Here is a 22,104-nt window from a genome sequence, read left to right as displayed (position 1 = left end):
CCCCCCCCCGCTCTGACACATCTTTCCGCAGGCGATGGGAAAGGGCCTATATAGCAGGCATGCACGCCACTATACCCCCCGGACTCAACCTAGCCAACCAGTAACTCTTTCCTCTCCTCCCCGAAACTACCCACCCACCTTACAGTAAACACTGGCTAAAGTATTTCGTGTTTCCTTTCAACTGTTTCTAGCAACACTGACCATAGAGACGCTACGGTCAGTATTCTGTGCCTCTACTCAAAGTGTCGTCGATCTTTTAAAACAAATAAATTTCTGCCTTAATCAGTATATTAAGTTTTTCATATCATGAAAACAAAGCTTAATTGTGTTATAATATAAAATTCTGTATTTTACATCTTCCCACATTTTAAGTTTTTGGATAAACTTAAAATCGAGATTCCACTCTATATAACCCATGAATTATGTAATTTGTCGACATAACTATTATTTGTCATAATAGGAACTCCAAGTGCCCCTTCTGAAAGTTGCAGGACCTGAGTTGGTTGCAGGGATTTCAGGGGAATCTGAGGAGAGAATCCGTGATCTGTTCGATCAAGCATGTGCCAGTGCCCCTTGCATCCTGTTCCTGGATGAAGTTGACGCCATTACTCCCAACAGGCAGACTGCTCAGAGGGAGATGGAACGGCGAATTGTGGCTCAGTTGCTCTCTTGTCTGGATGGTAAGTATGTTATTTGCTTAGTGAGTAGAGCGATCCAGCAGAGCACCAGCACTGCCAAATGGCACCAATACACCCCTACCAGCTGAATTTAAACAAGACTACAGTTTAGTGTCACCTACCCAAATTACAATCCAGCAGATATCATTCTACAATCTGTTTTGGTTCTACTTTGATCTGTTATTCTTAGAGGCATTCATATTTCGTTTTTGACGGAAACGTGAAATGTGAAATATCATACTGTAATGTTCACTGTTCGTTTTTCTGAAAGGTGTGAGGTGCATTTATTTTCCTGCCATGTTTTGTCACAAAATGATGCGGAATCAGCTCAAATGAGAAATAAACTCGTAAACACACAATTTTATGGTTTATTTACCAGTGAGGCACTTTCTGAAATCTCAAGTTTCCTGTGAGTTATGCAAATTACAGAAAATTGATTAATATTCCTGTAAATGTTTGAGAAGCAAAAATGTAACCCCTTTACACAGGAATAAGATTAATAATGTGATAACTACTTATATGTGCTACTAGAAGGGAAATGTTTATTATGTGTAATAAGGGTAATTTTAAAATCAAATTTAGGGCTTTATTCACCATTTTATTAACACTGAAATCCCAGTTTATATACTGTTTTTGATCCCAAAATGTGCCCAGTTTTTAAACCGAAATTTTGATCTTTTATTCACCATAAACATGTGGCTCAAATTTTTCTCCTTCACATAGCTTAATGACCTTCGTCTTCTCTGCACCAGGGGAAAACCACAATCATATATCTTAGGATTAAGAGACCAATAACAGAGAAAGGCTGTTTCTGAGTTATCGAGTAACTTAACTTCACAGACTAGACAGAAGGAGGGTGCCATGGGTATACATCTTCCCACAACATAGAACATATTCATAGTAACAGGAGAGGGAAAGGGGAATTAACGTTTGGTCTTCCTCACTAGATACTTGTAATCTTAACCTTATATATACTAATCATAGGAATGGGATGGATTAATTAATACTCTTAGCAGTATTGATCAATATAAGCACATACGTTTAGCAGTAAAATTATTGTTGATAATTTAACTGATATGATGCATCTATAAATAGCCTGTAATTTAGTTCCTTCTTTTTGTTCGTCATTTTTGTGAACATTTTGTTTATAAGGCTAATTAATGTTCACGTTCTTCAAGTAATATTTGCAATTTTTATATTGAATCTGTAAACTATTAGTTATCTGTAAATTTTATATCAGTTCTTGATTGGTGCATGTTAAATTTTCATATCAGTCCATCCCTAATTAATTGTCCTATTATTTATTGAGTTTATGCACACGAATGTAGTGCTCATATATTCTACTTCCAGAATTAAGTAAGCAGCAGGGTGGAGACCACGTATTGGTCATTGGTGCAACAAATCGACCAGATTCACTTGAACCTGCCCTTCGCAGAGCAGGAAGATTTGACCATGAAGTGTGTCTTGGAATTCCTGATGTGAAGGCTCGTGCCAAGATACTGGAAGTGCTATGTAGAAACCTGAAACTTTCCGAGGATATCGACTTTCAGTTTTTAGCATCTCATAGTCCCGGATATGTTGGAGCTGACTTAATGTCCCTGACAAGGGAAGCAGCCTTATCAGCTGTTAACAGGTAAGAGGTTTCCCTGCATTGAATTCCTTAGTGTTTGAGTGGTTATTTTATTAGTTCATTTTCTGGACTACTTAGTAAATTAATTAAAATTTATCTTGTGAAATTGTTACTTGTAGCAAATTGCCAGTGTAAGGTATAAATTTGCGAAGAGCCATTGTAAATGTATCTTAGATTTTAGTTACCAATATCGGCTGATACTTTTCCAGCATTTTGGTCTTTGCAGCAGGCCTACATGACACTTTTGCAGAGTCTCATTATCCTGGAAGTTATGCAAAATTTGATGTTTCCATTTATTCTGCACCGATATTATGTTTAAAAAAAAACTGTTTTGTGGTTCCATATCAGGTATTTTATTTTTTAAAAAGCAAAACTGATGAATTGATGCTTATAATTGGATTGGAATACTCACCCACTGATATTAATCAATATTTTCAACAACTTTAATTGTTACAATTTACAAGCATCGCTGTTGGTGGGAATCGTCAGTATCAGTTCAAATTGGTATCTGCTTAGCCCTATTATCAGAGGCATGCATATTTAATTTTTGACGGAAATATAAATTTCCACACTGTAATGTTCATTTTTCATGATTTTGAAAGAGGTGTTTCAAATGATGCGAAATGAACTGTAAAATGTGAAATAAATACAAAATTTTACAGGGTTATTCAAAAGTCTCTGTTGCTTTCCAAGATGGTTCACAACCCCATTTTGTCAGAATCGTTGGGACTACCTTGCTGACATCTTCCCCCATAGGTGGATCAGCTGTGGCTCACTAAGACTTTGGGCATCTCTCCTCCAGACCTGACTCCCATAGCCCTTTTTTTGTCAGGGTTTCATTAAGTCTAGTGTGTGCACTCACCTCACTTATTACTCCAACAGTTTGTTTTGTTATGCAGCATATTTGCAAAAGATACAATTAAACCTGCAAGTGTATCAATATACGCTATATAAAACACACCTTATTACTAACTTCATTGTCTGTACCAAGTAAATATCAACACCATAGAGCAACTGACACAGCAAATAGCCACAGCAACAGAGGAGATCACGCCAGTTATTTTGGAGCATGTGTTCCAGTCTACACAAGAGAGGTGGGTGCTATGCCTAGACTTACAGGGCCACCACATTCCAATGTACTGAGTTTGTTTTCTATTCTAGAGTACTTTTCAGCAGTACCATCAATTTTGTCAATAAAATGCTTTTTGATTAAAATGTCAAAAGACTTTTGAATCACCCTGTATTTACCATCACGACACTTTCTGAGGACTGAATTATCATGTGAGTTATGCAAATCATGGAAAATTGGTTAATTCTGCTGTAAATATTTGAGATGCAAAAATGGACTCCTTTGCACAGGAATTAACTTATTACTCTGATGACTACATAAATGTTCTATTAGAAGGGAAATGTTTGTGTAGTAAGTGTAGTTTATAAAATCAAATTTATGGTTTTATTCACCATTTTGGCACTGAAATGCCATTTTATATACCACCTTTGATCTCAAAATGTGAACAGTTTCTGAACCAAATCGTGAAATTTTATTCACCGTAATATGTGGCTCTGCTATAAACGGAACTCTTATGTTAGGAGTCGAACCCAAGTCTTCCACCTGGTAGTCAGACACCATACCAAGGCAGGGTACCTTCAGTTACTGGGATAGATTGTACAGGGTGTTGCTACGGTCTTGCATGTCGATCTGGTCACAGACAACATGGGAAAAACTGGTGTGACTTAACTTAGCAGCTCAGTAGAGGTATGATTTGTAGCATCTGAGGGATCAGGTTGAAATTCTTCCCTCCTCTTTTTTTTTTTCTGCAATTTCGGTAGTCCAACTGATATTTCTATTTTTAAATGAAAGCACCGAAATATATTTAAACTATAATTTATTATAATGATGCATGTGCATATATAAGTTCACATACAAAAGGAAATAAAGCACTGTTTCGACTGCCTACACCGGGAGATGCGTAATCTGAATTTTCTGTATGTGAAGCACCTCTTTTCTCCTGATCACCTTACCAAGCTCTGACACTCGCACTGAGCCAGGAATCCATTACATCCCTTCACTGCCTCAGTGGTATCAGCTAATATCATTTTTAAATAATAGAAAGGGTGATAAAAATTATTTATATATTTGAACTGTAACATATTGAAACGTGCATTATCTGGCACAGTGATTTTTTATATCGTTGCCGACAGTGCTAACTGCAGCTCGTCATTTTCTCACTAGACAAATATTTTTTGCCAATTAAACAACATATTTCAAAAACGATTAGAGAAAGAATGGCACGCGCTAGGAAATATTCAACTGAGAACAAAATATAATAAATTTAACTTACAAATGGATAACTTTGGTTTTACTAACCTTTTTAAAATGAAACGTGTGCCATTCTTTACAACTTTTAAAGGTGAATGAAACTATTGGTGTTGTATATTATGAATAGTATTTTCATATTTTATGATGCTTGTGTTTCTCTTTAGGCTAATTGCAAAGATGAGGATAAACAAATATTGGACACCAAGATTAATGTCCCTACTTTAGTGCTCTGGGACTCACCCAGCCAGTTATCGGTGGATACCTTGGTGGGTGGGGGGTTATCCAGAAAGTAATGGAGGCTGGATTATGGTAGCCATCACATCTCCAAGGTGTGTGTGTCTGTGTGTGTTATAGGGGGAGTTTTTGCATTATTTCCATAGTATGAGTATACGATGCATATTTATAGTGCTGTTGAACATACTACTCGCATATTGTCCCTGATCATGCAAGTACCTTGAAGAAAAGTCATACAGCTATAAGTTTTGGTTAACATGCTCCCCTGTGCATAGCACCATGCCATGAAGGTGTATAGGGGGTGTGGGGGTAACGCCCCACACTTTCTTGATCCGGTCGTGAGTGGGGGTGATGTGATCAGCATGCTGTGCATGAAATAGAATGAAACACCTGGTTACATCGTGGAAAATTATTTACATTACCATTGAACCTTTGACATTTCTTACATAATTATGTTTTTGAAAGTAGCCAACAGATAACTCTTCATGATTTAATATTCCTTTTATAAGCATATCTTGTTTATTTATATTGTGTAAGGTGAACAGATGGGGATCTCACTCTTATTTCTTTTGAGCCTTTCACCTAGATGAGAAAAACATGTGAAAAGGACAAATGTGATGTTAGGACTTTATTTTCTACTTGTTACCTCACTTATCTGGGTAAAACTCTGTGTTTCCTGTGTTTTACACGCATCTGTGCAATTCTCTATCAGTTTATTTTATTCACAACTAAAGCCCCAAGAACAACGATTTTGAGTTAAATTTCATGGCAGCATCAAAAGTTTCCTTCCTTTTTCCTGGAGAAAGTGCCACACTAACACATTTCTACGAAGTTAATGATAATTATAATTAACTGGCTATTTTACAATATTTGATGAAATTATCACATTATTGAATAACTTTCAGTGAAGCAACAAGTGGAAGGTGGCAGGGGCCACTGATATTAATAGAACCTCTACAAATAAGTTTCACAGAAAAATTTAGTGACTCGCTTACGTGTAATTAATATCGTAGATGCTACAGAGAAGAATGCATGTTGACTGCATTTTATATTTAGTTGTGGGAAACTTAATATTTTCATGTGAATATCATAATCAGTTGATTGCATTATCTCAATGTAAGTCATCATCATCATCATCCTTTGCTGTTTCCTGCCTCTGGCTGGGTCGGCATAGAAGTCAAGCTGCATCCAACTTCTTCATGTGTCCGAACCATCTCATCTCATCTCTCAGGATAGATCAGCTATCCTGTCCTGAAGCTTCACCATACACACTGTTTGTCAGATCTTCTCATTCCTTATTTTATCCCTTCTAGTCTTCCCCAATATACTCCTTAAAAATTTCATCTCCACTGCTTGCATCTTTCTTTTGTCTCTCTCTGTCATTGTCCATGTCTCTGCTCCGTACATAAATATTGGCACATAGTATGTGTTGTATATTACCTTCTTGCATTTCATAGGTACATCCCTGTTCCATCTTAATCTTCAAATGCTTTGATATAGTCTACCACCCATTTGTCATCTTCTGTTTACCTCCTCATGTATTCTACCACTTATCTCAATTATGTTTACTTGATATTTGAAACTCTCCACTACCCTCAACTCTTCCTTGTCCATCTTGATTCTTGGTTCATTTCTGGCTCTGTTTCTTGTTGTTATTAGCACCTTACTCTTTTCCGCACTGCATTTCATTCCTGCTCTTCTCATTCAAACTATCAAGCTCTGTCTGTACTACTTCTTCCCTGTTTCTCTATATTACTAAGTCATCAGCGAACAACAGGGCCTTCATCTCTTCCTCTCCTATCTTCTTCTCCACCTCTTCGTTAATTGCATCCATTGTAATTATGAAGAGCAGTGGGGAGAAGAGCACTTCCCTGTTTTAGTCCATTCCTTATACTGAACCACTCCATTATTCCCAGTGGCATCTTCACACAATGTAAGTATCATAAACCTATTAATTTATTAATTTCAGCTAAACTGTTTCCAAGAATTGAACATTTAATTGCTAAAAACACATTAAAACAACTGGTATTTATTTCTTGAATCATCTTATCCACAATACTTGCAATATCAGTGATTTTTTTTTACATGAGTGATAACACTTATTAATTTATTGATTTGTTGTACAGGGTATTTGGTGATCTGAAATGCCATAAGGAACAAAAGGAGGCACCTAAATCCAGTGATACAAACCGTGAGATTGAAATATGCTCTGTTGAAAATGGAGAGGTACATTCTCCTGATCTAGAAATATGTGAGAATCAGGACACCGAGAAAATGGAATGTGATGTGGTAGGTGAAAAGGATGCAGGACAAAGTGAGAACAAAGTGCCAAATGGTGTTGCTGCTGAAGGAAGCGAAGAAAAGATAGTGCAAAAAGATACTGATACAAGCAAGAGTGCAAATTCTCTCAGTGTAAAGGACCTCATCCTGTGGTTGCGGGAACAAGCCCCCCTTTCCTGTGAGCAGCTGGAAGGTCTGTCTGTGAACATGGATGATTTTAGGGCAGCTCTGAAGAACGTGCAGCCGTCAGCGAAACGGGAGGGTTTTGCTACAGTGCCAGATGTAACTTGGGACGACATTGGAGCATTGACCAGTGTGAGGGAGGAGTTGAAGTTGGCAGTTCTGGTAAGTTTTCAGTTGGACTTAACCTAAACATCAAGGATAGTGTATTTCTACTTAACGTCATGGTATGACTAAACTTCAATTTGTTATGTGGTCTAGTGTAGGTTAGGTCATGTAGAGGAAGATTATTTCCGTAACATCTTCGGCTGTTATGCATTTGAAGCATCGGAACGAGTCACAACTCTCAAAGCAGCCAATTAACCAAGCGAGCCGCTGACGTCATCTCAACCCAGAACCTATCGCTGAGCCCGTTGCTCTGGTTCTACACGCCCACTAGGCTCGTTAGACAGATTCGCGCAGTTCGCTGGAGATGTTCCGAAAGTAATTCGACTTTACAGGTTTGTGTTGTTGTTATCCCAGCAATTTTTAAATGTTCTTATGATTGCTCCAGTCAATTTTCATCATTGTACACTATCTAACTGTTGTTTATTTTTAGCAGATACATTGTCGTAACCATTGATATTAGAATTGTTTTGCCATTCCAGTATGTCAAATTTAATATAAATTAACAAAAAAGATGGAAATGAATTATCATCTGTAGTTTCCAAGAAAGGATGTGTTGATTGCTGAAAGCAGCTGCCCCAACGTGCATAATTTGCTCTCCGCGTCAATAATATTGAGCCCTCTGTTTACGTGAAAAAAAATTCACAATGAATGATATGCTCTTTTGTAAATGATGGGCCGATATGAAATTTTGCCCGATGCCGATAGAGTTCTGAATTAAATTACTGATACCATTCCAAATGTTCCTTGAAGATCTGAATGGTTCATTGACCTCCCCAATAAATGCATGTTTCGAGGTGACTGGAGTGCTTAAGAAGTTGCATATTTAGACATTTACTTATTTTAAAAAGTAGGGCATGGAGATTATCCATAAAAATTGTAACACAATGGCAGAATTTTTGCACAAAATTAAAAGATATTTATAGATATATCGGATCATTAAAATAATAGATACTTTCATTGATACACTGATATGCTTATATTCGCCGATACCGATACAGTACCGATTAATCTGTCCCATCCCTAGTAAATGCCATTTTAAATATGTAACTGCTTTTTCAAAAGGATACCAAATAAAAAATTTGGAACTAATTCAGTGACTGGCCTGGTCTTAAAAATATTTTTTAACACACACTATGATTTCGCCAGGCACCAGTCAGGTACGCTGATCAGTTTGAGATGCTTGGATTGACCACTCCAACGGGAGTCCTCCTCTGTGGGCCTCCAGGCTGTGGGAAAACTCTACTGGCAAAGGCAGTTGCCAATGAAGCAGCAATTAACTTCATATCTGTGAAGGGACCAGAACTTATGAACATGGTAAGTACCTAGGAATCTATGGAATATTTGTCACAAGTTTGGTTATCCTATTCACACAGTACAACACAAAAACATGGATTTTTTTTTGCTCTAGTATGTTGACTTCATAGCAGCGATGCCCAAACGTTTTTGCATGCAGGGCCACTTACTACAGTGAAAACCTGGTTTTATGTTCCTGGATTTTACATTTTCCCATATTATACATCGTCTTGAACTTAGCAAAATTTTATAAAATTTTCGTCAATTTTACATTTTTCTACATTTTGTTTTTTTCAGCCCGGTCCCCCTTGAGTAATTGATTGCTGGCCATGCCCACGTAAATAGGCATGGTGGGCCAGATGTTGCCCGCAGGTCATAGTTTTGGGCAGTGCATGAACTTGAAACAGGGTTGTGCTATAACCTCGGATAATTAATTATTATTCAAATCGAGGAGTTCTGATCCTTCTCACTCCTAAATAATATTTTTTTACAGAATTATCACAGAAACTGTGTACTGAATTATCAGACCTCAATATCATATCGTGGAATATTCATGAAAAATGTGGAAAGAGTGCACTTTGAAGTGTTTGAATTCCTTCCAGATTTCCTTCCATGCTTCAGAAATTGCTAGGAATTAAGATTTTGAAAAAGTTAAAACAAGTCCATGCTTGATCTTTTTTAATAACTGAAAATAGTATTAAACTGTTGAAAAATATCTGGAATTCAACCAATTATAAGTATACCCTTTTCGTGTTTTTAAATCTATTTCATTTGGCTTGCGTTAAATTCATTAGTTATGTGAATAGATTATTCATTCATTGAAGAAAGTGTGGACCATTCATTAAGTGTTATGCAGTACTTTGTAGATAACTTAGTGGCATGAGTTAGCATTTTGCTATATTTCTGCGCTAAGTCTGTAAGCTTGCAAGGGAAATTACTGCACAGTAAATTGAAATTTCTTTCAGTATGTTGGTGAAAGTGAGCGAGCTGTGAGACAGTGCTTTCAACGAGCGAGGAATTCTGCTCCCTGCGTCATTTTCTTTGACGAACTGGATGCTCTCTGTCCAAAGAGATCAGAAGTGTCTGAGGTAAGCCTCCTTGCAATTGTTCAGTAGTGTTTCTTTAATTGGTGGCTCACGACTGAGTGATTTAAGTGGTCAACTTTACCTCACCAGTGAAGTTCCCAGGTTTGAATCCTGGCATAGGCATGTGGGGTCTTTGTAACCACTTCATTAATTTCATCTAATCAATCCTGTTCATTGCAATTAGTCAAAAGTGACCCTTTTTTTTTAAGTACAGATGCAATTATTTAATTGTTTACTTTCTTTTGCACTTAGAAATAACAATTGCATTAATACATATATTTTTTGCACTTAGAAATAACAATTGCATTAATACATATATTTTTTGCACTTAGAAATAACAATTGCATTAATACAAATATTTTTTGCACTTAGAAATAACAATTGCATTAATACATATATTTTTTGCACTTAGAAATAACAATTGCATTAATACATATATTTTTTGCACTTAGAAATAACAATTGCATTAATACATATATTTTTTGCACTTAGAAATAACAATTGCATTAATACATATATTTTGTAAGGGGCTACTGTGAACTCTTGTAAATATAACATGTCTTCAAGTCTTTGTACATTAAGTATTATATATCCACCAACATACCTGTAGCCTTGACCTTCAAAGTAGTATATGCTGCGTACCCATTGGTGAAGAAAGCTGAATGGCTTTACAACAGGGAAAGGGACTTGGAGCACATTGTTTTCCTTTATGCCAAAGTGTTAGCACAAAAAACTAAGACTCATTGCACATTGCTGTGGTAGCTCAGTCGTTAGGGCATCTGACTACCATGCGAGAGACCCGGGTTTGATCCCTGGCAGGGGAGAACTGGGATTTTTTCCACCTGTTCAAGTGGCTGTGGTGCCCACCCAGCATGCTATAAAGCGGGTACCTAAAGGAAACTCTGGGGGAGTGAAGGCAACCATGGGCATGGTGCTGATCACATCACCCTCACCTTCGGCCGTGATCAAGAAGTGTGGGGCCCTAACTCCACACCTTCTATATGCCCTCATGGCATGGTGCAAAGCACACGGGAACACTTTACGTTTTTTATACTTTACATTGCGGATCATACAAAGATTACATTCCATCTTATTAGATTGTAATTTATGAAGACTAAAATACTAAGAACTGTACTGGCATACCATAAAAAGAAGACTGAAATTAACAAAGCTGTGGGAACAGGAAAGGCAAGGCCATTTTTGCTCGAATATCTTAACACCATGGTAAACATTGAGGTTGAAAAGGGAAGGGGGCATTCCTTTATTTACTGAAGCTGTAGGTATCTTGGTGATATAAGTATTACTTAGATAAAGTCATTAATGTATACTGTCTCCACAGGGAAATGCAACTATGCGAGTTGTAAATCAGATGCTAACAGAAATGGATGGGATTGAGGGGAGAAAAGGTGTGTATTTAATGGCTGCAACCAACAGACCAGACATTGTAGATCCAGCTGTTATGAGACCTGGGCGACTTGACAAGATTTTGTATGTCGGATTGCCGACACCAGAAGATCGTGTAGATATCCTGAGAGCTTTAACAAAAGTAAGTTTTGGTAGATTGGCACTTAACGCATACTGTCTCCTAAAATTAATTTTCCTCTGATGAAAATAAATAACTTACCAATGTTTATTATCTTATATATCAAAGACTGCACAAACATAATCCAATGTACAAAGTAGTGAATAGACTAATGGTATTGTTATAAATCTGAGTGCATGTGATATGCACCATTTTCAAGGTGTAAAAGCACAATGGTAACACAGTATGGGCGGAAATAAAGTATTCCAACATGCAGAACATGTACTGTATTTTTTTAATTTTGTAAGTATAATGAAAAGTTACATGTATCAACACAACAACAGATACTGTACACAGAACAGTCAGCATGCATGTTCCAAGTGTCATCTGCCCAACACCATACATTTTTCACAGCAACCCGGCAAGCTTGCAAACATTACCACAATTTTATTAATGCACTGAGCAGCTTTTGCATGTATAGTGAACTTTCAAGCAAGAGTTCCAGATTCTCCTCCAACAAAGTGCATGGTGTTGTAGCGAATGGCCAACCTCAACAGCCTTTTCCATATGAGCAGAAATAATGCTCAACAACAAACACCTTTTCTCGAATACACAAGGCTATTGAGGATCGCCTCTCACTTTAACAGTTCTCTGTAAGAACCAATGTCACACTGTAGCTGCACTTCCTCCCTTCCCACACAATACCAACAGTAAACAGTGTTGCCAACTTTCGGCATACTTTATTTCCGTCCCTAACTTAGTATTGGAAAGTATCAGTTCAAATTTCATCACCCATACTGGCTGATACTTTCCAGAGTCAGAATCTTCCATGGCCCACCATGAAATACTTTTCGTGGAGTCTTATCCTGTAAATGATGCACAATGCATGATTTCATTTGATTTTGCACCAGCATTGTGTGGCAAATTTAAAGCAAAACTCTGATAGACTGATTATATAATTGCAATCGAATACTTATTTATTTATTAATATGTGAAATATCCAAGCTTTAGTATCGATGGGCAAAGAGTATTGGCAAGTAACTTTCCCTCATAAACATTACCTTGAAAGTGCTTAGTTTCTGCACTATAAGAACTTAAAATCTAACCAGTATGTATGCAACCCAACACAGTAAACAATCACACTGACATTACTTCCAGGGACGCATGACAGGGTTGCCGATGGTGTCCCTTGGGTGTCTTACCTGAGCAAAATGCAAGAGAGTAATGATACTTGCGATGTTGTAAGAATATTTACAAACAGACCAAGGCAAAGAATTTCTAATAAACTCAAACTGAAATTCAAGGCTGTTCATTCTAAAATGTCTCCATCATGTTTTGAGTGTCATACAGTATCAATAATCACAAGAGACACGTGGGACAGATGCAGATGAAATCTATGAATGAACAAAATAAAACATAATGTGTTTACCATCTTGTTTTGATCACAATTTATTTGGAAATTATACCTAGGTATGTTAGCGTAATTTTTAATCAAGCTCATCACATAATACAGGAGCAAGCACCTTACTGAAAAGAAAATAATGTAAAGGACTATTGCAATAAAATGAAAAACATCATTTAAACATTAATTAATTCGGATTGAAACTAATATATATACTTCTACTGCCAAATTTCATGTTGTCTTACAATGTTGTATTTTAAAAAAGGGTGGAGGGGTAATTTTGGGGCAATCCCATATTGACATTGATAATCATACTGACTAGCCATGTAAGATTTTAATTTTTCTTTGTGTGTGCATTTTTTTTAACTAGAATGAAACGTCATAATTGGGAAAAGAGACGTGGTAGTATATAAATGTGGAGAAACTAGCGCTCACTTTATCCGCGAAACTGTTTTTTGGTGGCAGTGGCCACTGAAATTAATAGAACAAGGAAGAAAAAACAGTTTCACGGATAAAGTGAGTACTAGTTTCTCTATATTTATTTAGAATGAAATATTGGTAGAATAATAGAAACTACTTTTAAAATAAGGTTTATTACGTTATTTTAGAATATACAATGATTATGGAAACTTTTAAGAACAACAAAACAAAAATCTGAAAGTATTGGTTTGATTTTAATTGGTTTGTATATCTTGCAGGGTTTGCTAAATATTTTATGACACATGCATTCTTAAATATTCCTGAACTTTTCCAAAATGCATAATTTTCATTAATTTTGCAGCAGTATTTCGTGAAAGGGTGTATTTTGTGATTTAATTACATCTTTCCAAGTATCAGTTTTGGTGATTTCAACATGGTATTTTTTGCAGTTAAATTGTGTGATATAATTATTTTGTTGCAAATGTTCAGCCTCCAATATTTTCAGGGTGGTACGAGACCTTTACTAGATAAAGATGTGAATCTGGAAGAAGTAGCCAAAGATACAAAGTGTGATGCTTACACAGGAGCTGATCTGGCAGCATTGGTGAGGGAAGCTGGTATTCTGGCTTTGAAAGAGCACATGATGCAGTCAACAGAGAAGTCACCAATAATGGTGTCACGGAGGCACTTTAACAAAGCATTATGTAATATCAGGCCATCAGTCACTAAGAAGGTAATTATGCTTTTCGAAGTGTACTTCGAACTCCATGTAACATTACCATTAGGTAGAGGCATGCAAATTTCATTTTTGTCGAAAACACGAAATATGAAATAACATGCTGTAATGTTCATTTTTCATGTTTCTGAAAGGTGTGAGGTGCATTTTTCTACCCTGTTTTGTCACGAAATAATTCAAAATGAACTGCAAAATACGAAATATACTCTTAAACATGAAATTTACCGTTTATATACAGACGCGACACTCTGAAGTCTGAAGTATCCTGTGAGTTATGCAATTCACGGAAAATTGATTAATTCCGCTGTAAATATTTGAGAAGCAAAAATGGACCCCTTTACGCAGGAATAAACTTAATACTCTGGTAACTACATCAATGTACTATTAGAAGGGATATGTTTATTTTGTGTAGTAAGTGCAGTTTTTAAATCAAATGTAGGATTATATTTACAATTTTTAAACCAATATGTCATTTTATCAGCACTTTTGATGTGATTATTCACCACTATAACACCGAAATTTTATTTTATTTACCAAAAATATGTACCTCTACCATTAGGGTTGCTACTGATTATATGACACTATTATACAACTAAGCCGATACTAATATCCATTGGTATTGATATTGGAAAGTATCAGTTGAGTTTGATACATACCGGTAATGACTGGGCATCTCATAGAGTCTGAAAAATGCCACAAATTGTTACAAAATAGCTACATTTTTACTTATCTTCCGTCCATCATCAGATCACCCCAAAGTCACAGAGAACTAGTATCAGAGAAACTAACTAGTTCAAGAAAGATTTTTAGAATGTGTTATCTTCAATTGTTTTTTTATACTTTTGTGAATAAGTGCTTAATAGCCTGAATGTTTGTAAAGTAAATGTACATATTTGCTCTGTTACACCTATTTTGCCATATATATCACAATATACTTATCTAGTGATTACAATTACCATTTTTTGAATGTTGATATAAAATACCAAGAATGACATCATATTATACATTGAATAATTTTAGGGGCCTCCCCCATGGCGCATTGGTAGCGTCATTGCCTTGTAATCAAGGGGTCCTGGGTTCGATACCCGGTGGAGGCACAAGTGGTTCGGATCCCACTTTAAACTGTAGGTCCAGTCCCGATTAGCCTTACTGTGCATAAAGTGGACTTAAAACAGCAACTCAAATCCAAAAACACTGAACAATTTTAAAGAGTTGACCTTTGTATATAAATCTTGATGCCTACGCAAATGTACACAATTTAAATAAAATTAATTATAAATTTGAATGTATCTTATCTTGCTTGTCTGAAAGAACACACATGATTGAAGATATTTGTTTTTCATATTGTCAGTCAAAAATAACTGTTATGAATATGAATTCAAAATATTGCACAATTTTATTAATTTTGTCATGATATACAAATTGGCTTTTTTAAACATCGTATTTAATAAAATTAGTTTTAAATAGTAATTTCAGACACTTAATTGCATTATATGAATAAATTTTGAGCAATCATATGACAAAAATTATTATAACTATTGCACAAATGTGGAACTCTGAACTTAGCCTAACTATTTTCAAATGTTATTATGACAATGTATTAATTTTATTATCATAGTCATGATAGCAAGTAACTAGACGCTTGAGTTTTTATAATCTGTCAGCTTATAAACAAGGCATTCTTAGTTCAATCCCCAGTGAAGGTATAATGAACAATATATGGATTCCACTTCAACCTTTAGTGGATGGGCTGCTTCTTATGCTAACTAGCCTTTCAGAATGCGGGTTTTTTAAGTTTGCATTTTCAAATATGCACTGCTCCACAAATAAATTCATAGGAGAAATAATTGTAGAGAGATAAAATCAGTTTTGTTTTTTCATGGAATGACATGACTCTCGGCATTCCCAGTGAAGCACATTGTGGTTCGGATCCCACTTCAAATAAAACTGTGGGTCCAGTCCCGATTAGCCTTTCTGTGCATAAAGTGGACTTAAAACAATTCAATTCAATGACTCTTGGCAGTCATAAAACATAAACATTTTATCTCCCAATAATGAAAGCTCACAAAAGAAGAAAGAAAGATCAAACTTTTACAAAGAAAAAAATCGTATTCGTTAGGTTTCTGTGGTCATCACAATAAACGAAAGTGAATGGTAGAAGTCTCATATGTAGCACTGTTATGTTCCTACAATTGTGCAAAGTCACGCTCAAAATAGCTTACTACTTTTAGGGGGGAAATATATTACAAATTAATAATGCACCTATTAAGAAGAATTGGATCAAATTTTGTGGGAAAATCAGTTCTTGCATTGCCCGTAAAGATGCTAATTGTTTGAGATTTGTAGAGAATCATCATTAATGATCCATTTGAAGTCATGTGGCACCTGGCCAGATATTTCGAAAAAATATCTTTCAAAAATGATAATTTTTGAGAAATTTTGGAATTTGGCTCTATTCCACCAGGTTCGTAATAAGGAGATACGAAGAAAAAAAAATGGTTCTCAAAGTACGTACATGTTCCTACAATCCAACAATATACAGGGTGTACCAAAAGTCCCATTACCCCCCCCCCCTCCCTTTGAATTGTAGACATACCGGCAAAATATTATTTTAACAGCATGCGTATGATGGGAGGATGGTATACCATTAAATCAGACAAATGACCACCAATTACTCCAGAGGATCTGTGTGCACCCCACCATTTTCATGGCACATGTATACTCTTACACGTATACGAAGTGCACTTTCGCCCTATCCTGTTGGAATCAGATTCGACCAAGAAGACCCAAACGTTCCAATTCCGGTATGTACCTCAATGATGTGTTCAGAGACAAATGGATTGGACGAGGATCGCCAAATTTGCCAGCACCTCTGAAATGTCCACCCCGAAGTCCAGATCTGAGATCTTGTGATAATGCACTATGGGGACACATCAAACAGAAAGTCGCCCAACTGAGGCACTTCAAGAAGCTGTTTGCTTCCCTCACGCCAGACATGTTACGGAGGATTTCACATCGCACCTGGAGGCGAATAATACTGTGCCATGAAAATGGAGGTGTGCACACAGATCCTCTGGAGTAAATGGTGATCATTTGTGTGATTTAATGGTATACCATCATCCTACAAATGCTGTTAAAATAACATTTTGCAGGTTTGTCTACAATTCAAAGGGGGGAATGGGACTTTTTGTACACCCTGTATAATAAGGTGGCAGTAGTTAAAAAATAAAAATATGTTTCTTTTCAGGCCACCAAAGCCCTGGCACGTGGACCTACGGCCAGTATAATCTTCTGTAGGGTTCTGTTTTCTCCTTGTATGTGCTGAGTGCTCCTTTACAGCCTCAGGTTTTTACCTATGTAAGCAGATTTAGTCCCCAGAGACAAGTGTTGATTTTAGTTATGGTAATGCCATATAGTTTGATGGGTGCAGGTAGCCTAAGTGCTGATGCACCCAAGATTTTTATTTCAGTCAATCAATTTTTCTTTTTTGAATATTCACTCCTTGCATAGAATCTCTTAAACATCGCAAACATCACTTCTCTAATTACCAAGTAATATTTTTTCACTATCGTCGCCTTATTGTTCAAGGGTAAGTGCCAATTCTTTGGTGGATTGCCGGTACATTTTCATACTGTAAGAACCAACAGTTGTTTTTTTTTCATGTGTTTGTGTCTATTAGGGGCCTGGCAGGATAGGGCCGAAATCCAAAATTACCCCAAAGTTACGATTTTTTAACTAATATTTTGGGGCTTTTTCCAAATAGGATGGGCCAAACTACATTGATGGTGTGCCTATTGTTGTGATTTACTGCATATTTCAAGTGATTAGCATTCATAAGACTGATACGACAACCAATTTCCAGGTAACAATGCTTCTGAGAAAGAGGTTAAACTGAAGATCCAGCCCCAATTAGCCTATCTGTGTGTAAACTTGAATAACTTTTTCTAGTTGTAGAAATTAATGAAGTGTGAAATTATGCTATGTTTGTTACTGGCAGGTGGCCAGGGAAAGGGGGCGGGGGGCATGCCTCCATGATTGAACACTTAAGGAGGGTTATAAATACTCAGGGGGATAAATTCAACAAAGTTTCTGCTACACAAAATCAAGCAACATTTATGTTTTTTCAACAATAAAAATCATAGAACTTCAGACAAAAAAATGGATAAAATTAATAGTCTTGAATAGTATGTGGTGCATTTAGTTTTTAAGACCTTTTAATTTTCGGGGGGAAATTATGTACACCAGGAAGCTTCTCAATGTAGTCTTTCTGTAAATGTATACATTTTCACAAAGTTGATACTTTGCATGGTTCACCCAGGATGGCATTTGCAGATCCAACAAAAATGCAGACTTTTGAATGTGATATGTGATGTGTCTTACACAGTCAGTTGGCAGTCACCGCTCATGCAGTCATATTATCAAACCAAGTGGTGTGTGGTCTTGTCCTATCTAATCTTTCCATCAATATATCAGTCTTCCCTTCAGCCCTTTTCCCACTCGTTGTGCAGTGTATGCACTTGCTGGTAGACTTCCTGGTCTTATTCTCTTTGTATATCCAAACCACATGATTGATTCCATCCTCCAGCTTCGAAAACTAAAAACTGTGGCACAGCATCCCTTTGAGGGACAAGGTCAGCCAGGCAGCTTCTTTTTATTTGGGGTTGCATGGTCAGCACATAGTCCCATTGCTGCTGTTTTCTGGCTTTTGAATCTGCTGTTATTGCTTCCAAGTAGCTGGCCAGTTGTTCTCATGTTGCTGATTCATCACTGAAATTTTGGAATTCCTATTGGGGATCAAACAAGGGAATGTTTGCACTAAGGACAAGGACATAAGAACCATGAGGCTATGTTGGAGCTCATCGTACAGCTTCACTATACATAAATACACAAAAACACTGAAACATCAGAAGCAAAAAACACAAGATTTAATGTGGCCAAAATTGTTTCTCATGAATCAGAACTACTGAACAACTAGAAGGAATAATTGAACATCAACAGTGTGCAGAACTACAACTCTTGGTAACAAATAATGAGGTTCTATGACTTGTGAAAAAGCAAGTGAAATGCAGAAGCAGCAATGAAAAATTAATTTCACACGAGATAAAAATTATATCCATAGATAACCTTAGTATCTGTTGATGATTAAGTTCAGAATATTTTTTTGTCAAGGTTAAACAGCAGACCAATTCCCAGTCAGGGTGTCTACTAAATGTCTGTTTTTAAATTCCAGGTTTGTCCAGGTCTATTTATACCAGGTCTATATTTTTTTAAACAAAGAAAAGTTGTTATTGTTAAAAACCCCTACCAGAAGGCCAGTTGAGAAAAATTTGCAGTAACTAACAAAAGCAAGCTGAGTCCTCACCTTTAACTGCCGTGTAATTCATATCCCTTGGTAGTAGTATATTTTTTACATTTTGTTTTTACTACAAAAATTCTTAATTTAAATTCTAAGCGTATGTTAATTTATATAATTACATGTTACTGCATTTACTTCTTGAATGGGGAATGGCCAGTTACTTTATTTTTACAAAATTTTCTCATACTCATACAAATTTATTCATAAAATATACTCATACAAAATGTACTTTGTGCTTGTACAATAATTCTGTAAGTAGCAAAGACAATGTGTTCAGATTGGAGTTCAGATTACACAGTGAACATTGAATTTGCCTACAACTAATTGCATGTTAACAGATGAAAACAAGAGAAAAAAGAAGTCTGTACGTGTAAAAGAAATAATACGGACTTCAGTGAAAAGACACTACAGCAAGAAAGAGGTGAAGGGCTTTAGAGGGCAGTTTGTCATACCCAGGACCAAGCTTTCACTGACTTTCTCAAAATTAACAAAGAAATCCCTTGAATCTCAGCATTTGCCCCAAAATTCAAGTGGAGGCAGTAACAGACTCTGCTCAGGTATCCCAGTGGTCGCCATCCACGTACTCACAAAATATAAACCCCTAAGTGAAGTGGACATATGTAGTGAAAATGGTAACTTTGAGAAAAATCCAGGTTTCTGGTTAAATTCCAAGCTTTTTCCAGGTTATCCAGGTACGAAAGTAGATTCCAGGTTTCCCAGGTCAGTAGACACCCTGTCAGTGCTTGAATGTGTGCATTAGGTACATACCTGTTGAAAGTTCATTGTTAGAAAAAAATTAATCTACTTGTTAAATGTCACTATCTCTTATTATTCTTTTCCTTAGGACCAGAAGCATTATGAAAAACTTCAAGAACTATATGGAATTCCATCATCCGCATCTGATTGACAAGCTATTCATTCAAAAATATGAAAGAGAAACAGAAATTGAGAAAAAATATGTCATTTGGGGCAGTGATATTCAAAATTTTCTTCATACATAGTTCACTTGTGTTGTATATTGTTTCATCCTGTTTTATTAACTGTAGAACAGTTATATTAAAGATTCAATACATTATACTTGTATGTAAGAAAAAATCTTTGTTCATATTTTGTTAAAATAATCTATTCAACCTAAAAATGATTATGCAGTTTGCATAATCAGTTTTAGCTATTTATGCCACAACTGTAGCACAGGAATGTCTGTACTTGCAATGAAGCAAATATATATGTATGTAATAAGAATGTGCATACATAAACTGACGTGTCATTGTTTCATTCAAAAATGTTGCACCTAAATATATGAATGTACCTTAGTCTCAACTTGACCTCAAACACTACAAGATTTTTAGTATTGTATGTAATGGACAAGAAAAACAGTCTTCTGGATCAATGGTGTTATTATGCATTTAGATTTATGGCATGATGCAGGAAATACATTGTTCTGGAGTATACATTTGTCGTAGAGTGCTTGTTGTTCAAAAGTGAATTGAGTAGATTACTAGAATTTAATGGTAGTCATTAAAGCTGGTTCTGTCCAGTATTTTGAAGGTTTTATCACATCACAAAATTATTTTGGTATTTGAACAGAATCTCAGAGGTTCAGATGTTACAACAAAGATGATTATCTGTGACAGTTTCAAATAATGTTTTTTTCCTCAATACAGCACAAAATACTACCGACAGACTTGCATCTTCATGACAATGGTAAAAGAGGTGATTTATAATGTATAATTTTATAATTCCAAGTACTTGAAAAGCAAGTGCTAATTCCTTATTATACTTGCTTATTGCAGCAATTTTGAATTATACATGTCTGCAGATAATGAAGATGAAACATTTCAGAGTGGACATAAACTTTTGTCCAGAGATATAAGTTGGATTCTAAGTTTGCGTAGCAGTTCAGTTAGAACACTGGGATTCCATGCCAAGGTCCCCATTCAATTCCTGGTTTATTCATAATTCACAATAAGTTAAAACGAGATTGATCCAATTTGTTCTGCCTACTACCGTGCGTTCATTTCGATCTTCAGCTGAGAGATCGGGAGAAGCATGGCGGGCGATGCTGACGGAGATGCCGACATTTGCAGCCTGTAATGCCCGCTTATTTTTATGGACACGCAGACATTTATATAAATATTGCAAAACTAGCACTAACCTGTGTTATAACATGCAAAAGTTCTTCTGCAGGAAGTTCTGCCCTTATATACACACATAAATACGCTTTAGAAGCGATGTTAAGAGCCACAGATAATAAAACATTTTAATCATAGTTTTGACCAGTAACGTCCTGCTTAAGTTTATATCCTTGAAAGAGTTTTGTGTCGACAGGGATCGTTTGGAGGTTTCGAATGTGCAACACTGTATCAAGATTACGCTGCAGACGAAACCGTTAAATGTCAATGGTTTTCGTGATCCTTTCAATCCGAAATCTCCGAGCTCGAGTTCTTTGTTCCTTCGCGACTAGTTGAAGACAATAGCTGTGAATATAGTGGCGAGCAAATGTAAACCAAGAGCGTGTTAATTTCGTACTGTGCACAAGAGTGTTATTCTTGGTTACTTGCCGTTACTTGTTTGTGTTATTGCAGTGTGTATGTGTGTTGTCAGTGAGACGATTGGAATGCCAGCCACAAGGTTCACGTTAGAACAAAGTATTTTTATGTATGACACTTACGTGTATCCTCTTGTATAAACAAGCAAAGTGAAAAATTGTGGGAAATCACCTTTAAACTTGTATACGTGGTTTTACTCATTCCTTTATTTTTTCTAAAAAAAAAACCAAATGGCACATTCAGGACCATCAA

The 22,104-nt window shown here is 36.2% G+C and overlaps 1 protein-coding gene across 2 annotated transcripts in view; it reads left to right on the top strand.

The window, feature by feature from the left end:
- The window catches only part of smid (nuclear valosin-containing protein-like smid), a 65,180-nt gene extending 44,628 nt beyond the window's left edge, over positions 1-20,552 (top strand). For both annotated transcript variants that reach the window (XM_083135792.1, XM_083135791.1), the window contains exons 8-15: positions 461-680; positions 2,028-2,310; positions 6,988-7,486; positions 8,636-8,803; positions 9,748-9,870; positions 11,207-11,413; positions 13,717-13,944; positions 20,148-20,552. In XM_083135792.1, the coding sequence (XP_082991918.1) occupies positions 461-680; positions 2,028-2,310; positions 6,988-7,486; positions 8,636-8,803; positions 9,748-9,870; positions 11,207-11,413; positions 13,717-13,944; positions 20,148-20,210 (1,791 nt within the window). In that variant the 3' untranslated portion in view covers positions 20,211-20,552. The remainder of the gene's footprint in view (positions 1-460; positions 681-2,027; positions 2,311-6,987; positions 7,487-8,635; positions 8,804-9,747; positions 9,871-11,206; positions 11,414-13,716; positions 13,945-20,147) is intronic.
- Positions 20,553-22,104: the final 1,552 nt, after the last annotated feature.

Source organism: Lepisma saccharinum, chromosome 14 (assembly GCF_977018435.1).
Source record: "Lepisma saccharinum chromosome 14, izLepSacc3.1, whole genome shotgun sequence".
Taxonomy (NCBI): Eukaryota; Metazoa; Arthropoda; class Insecta; order Zygentoma; family Lepismatidae; genus Lepisma; species Lepisma saccharinum.
This window is presented reverse-complemented; position numbering and strand designations above follow the sequence as displayed.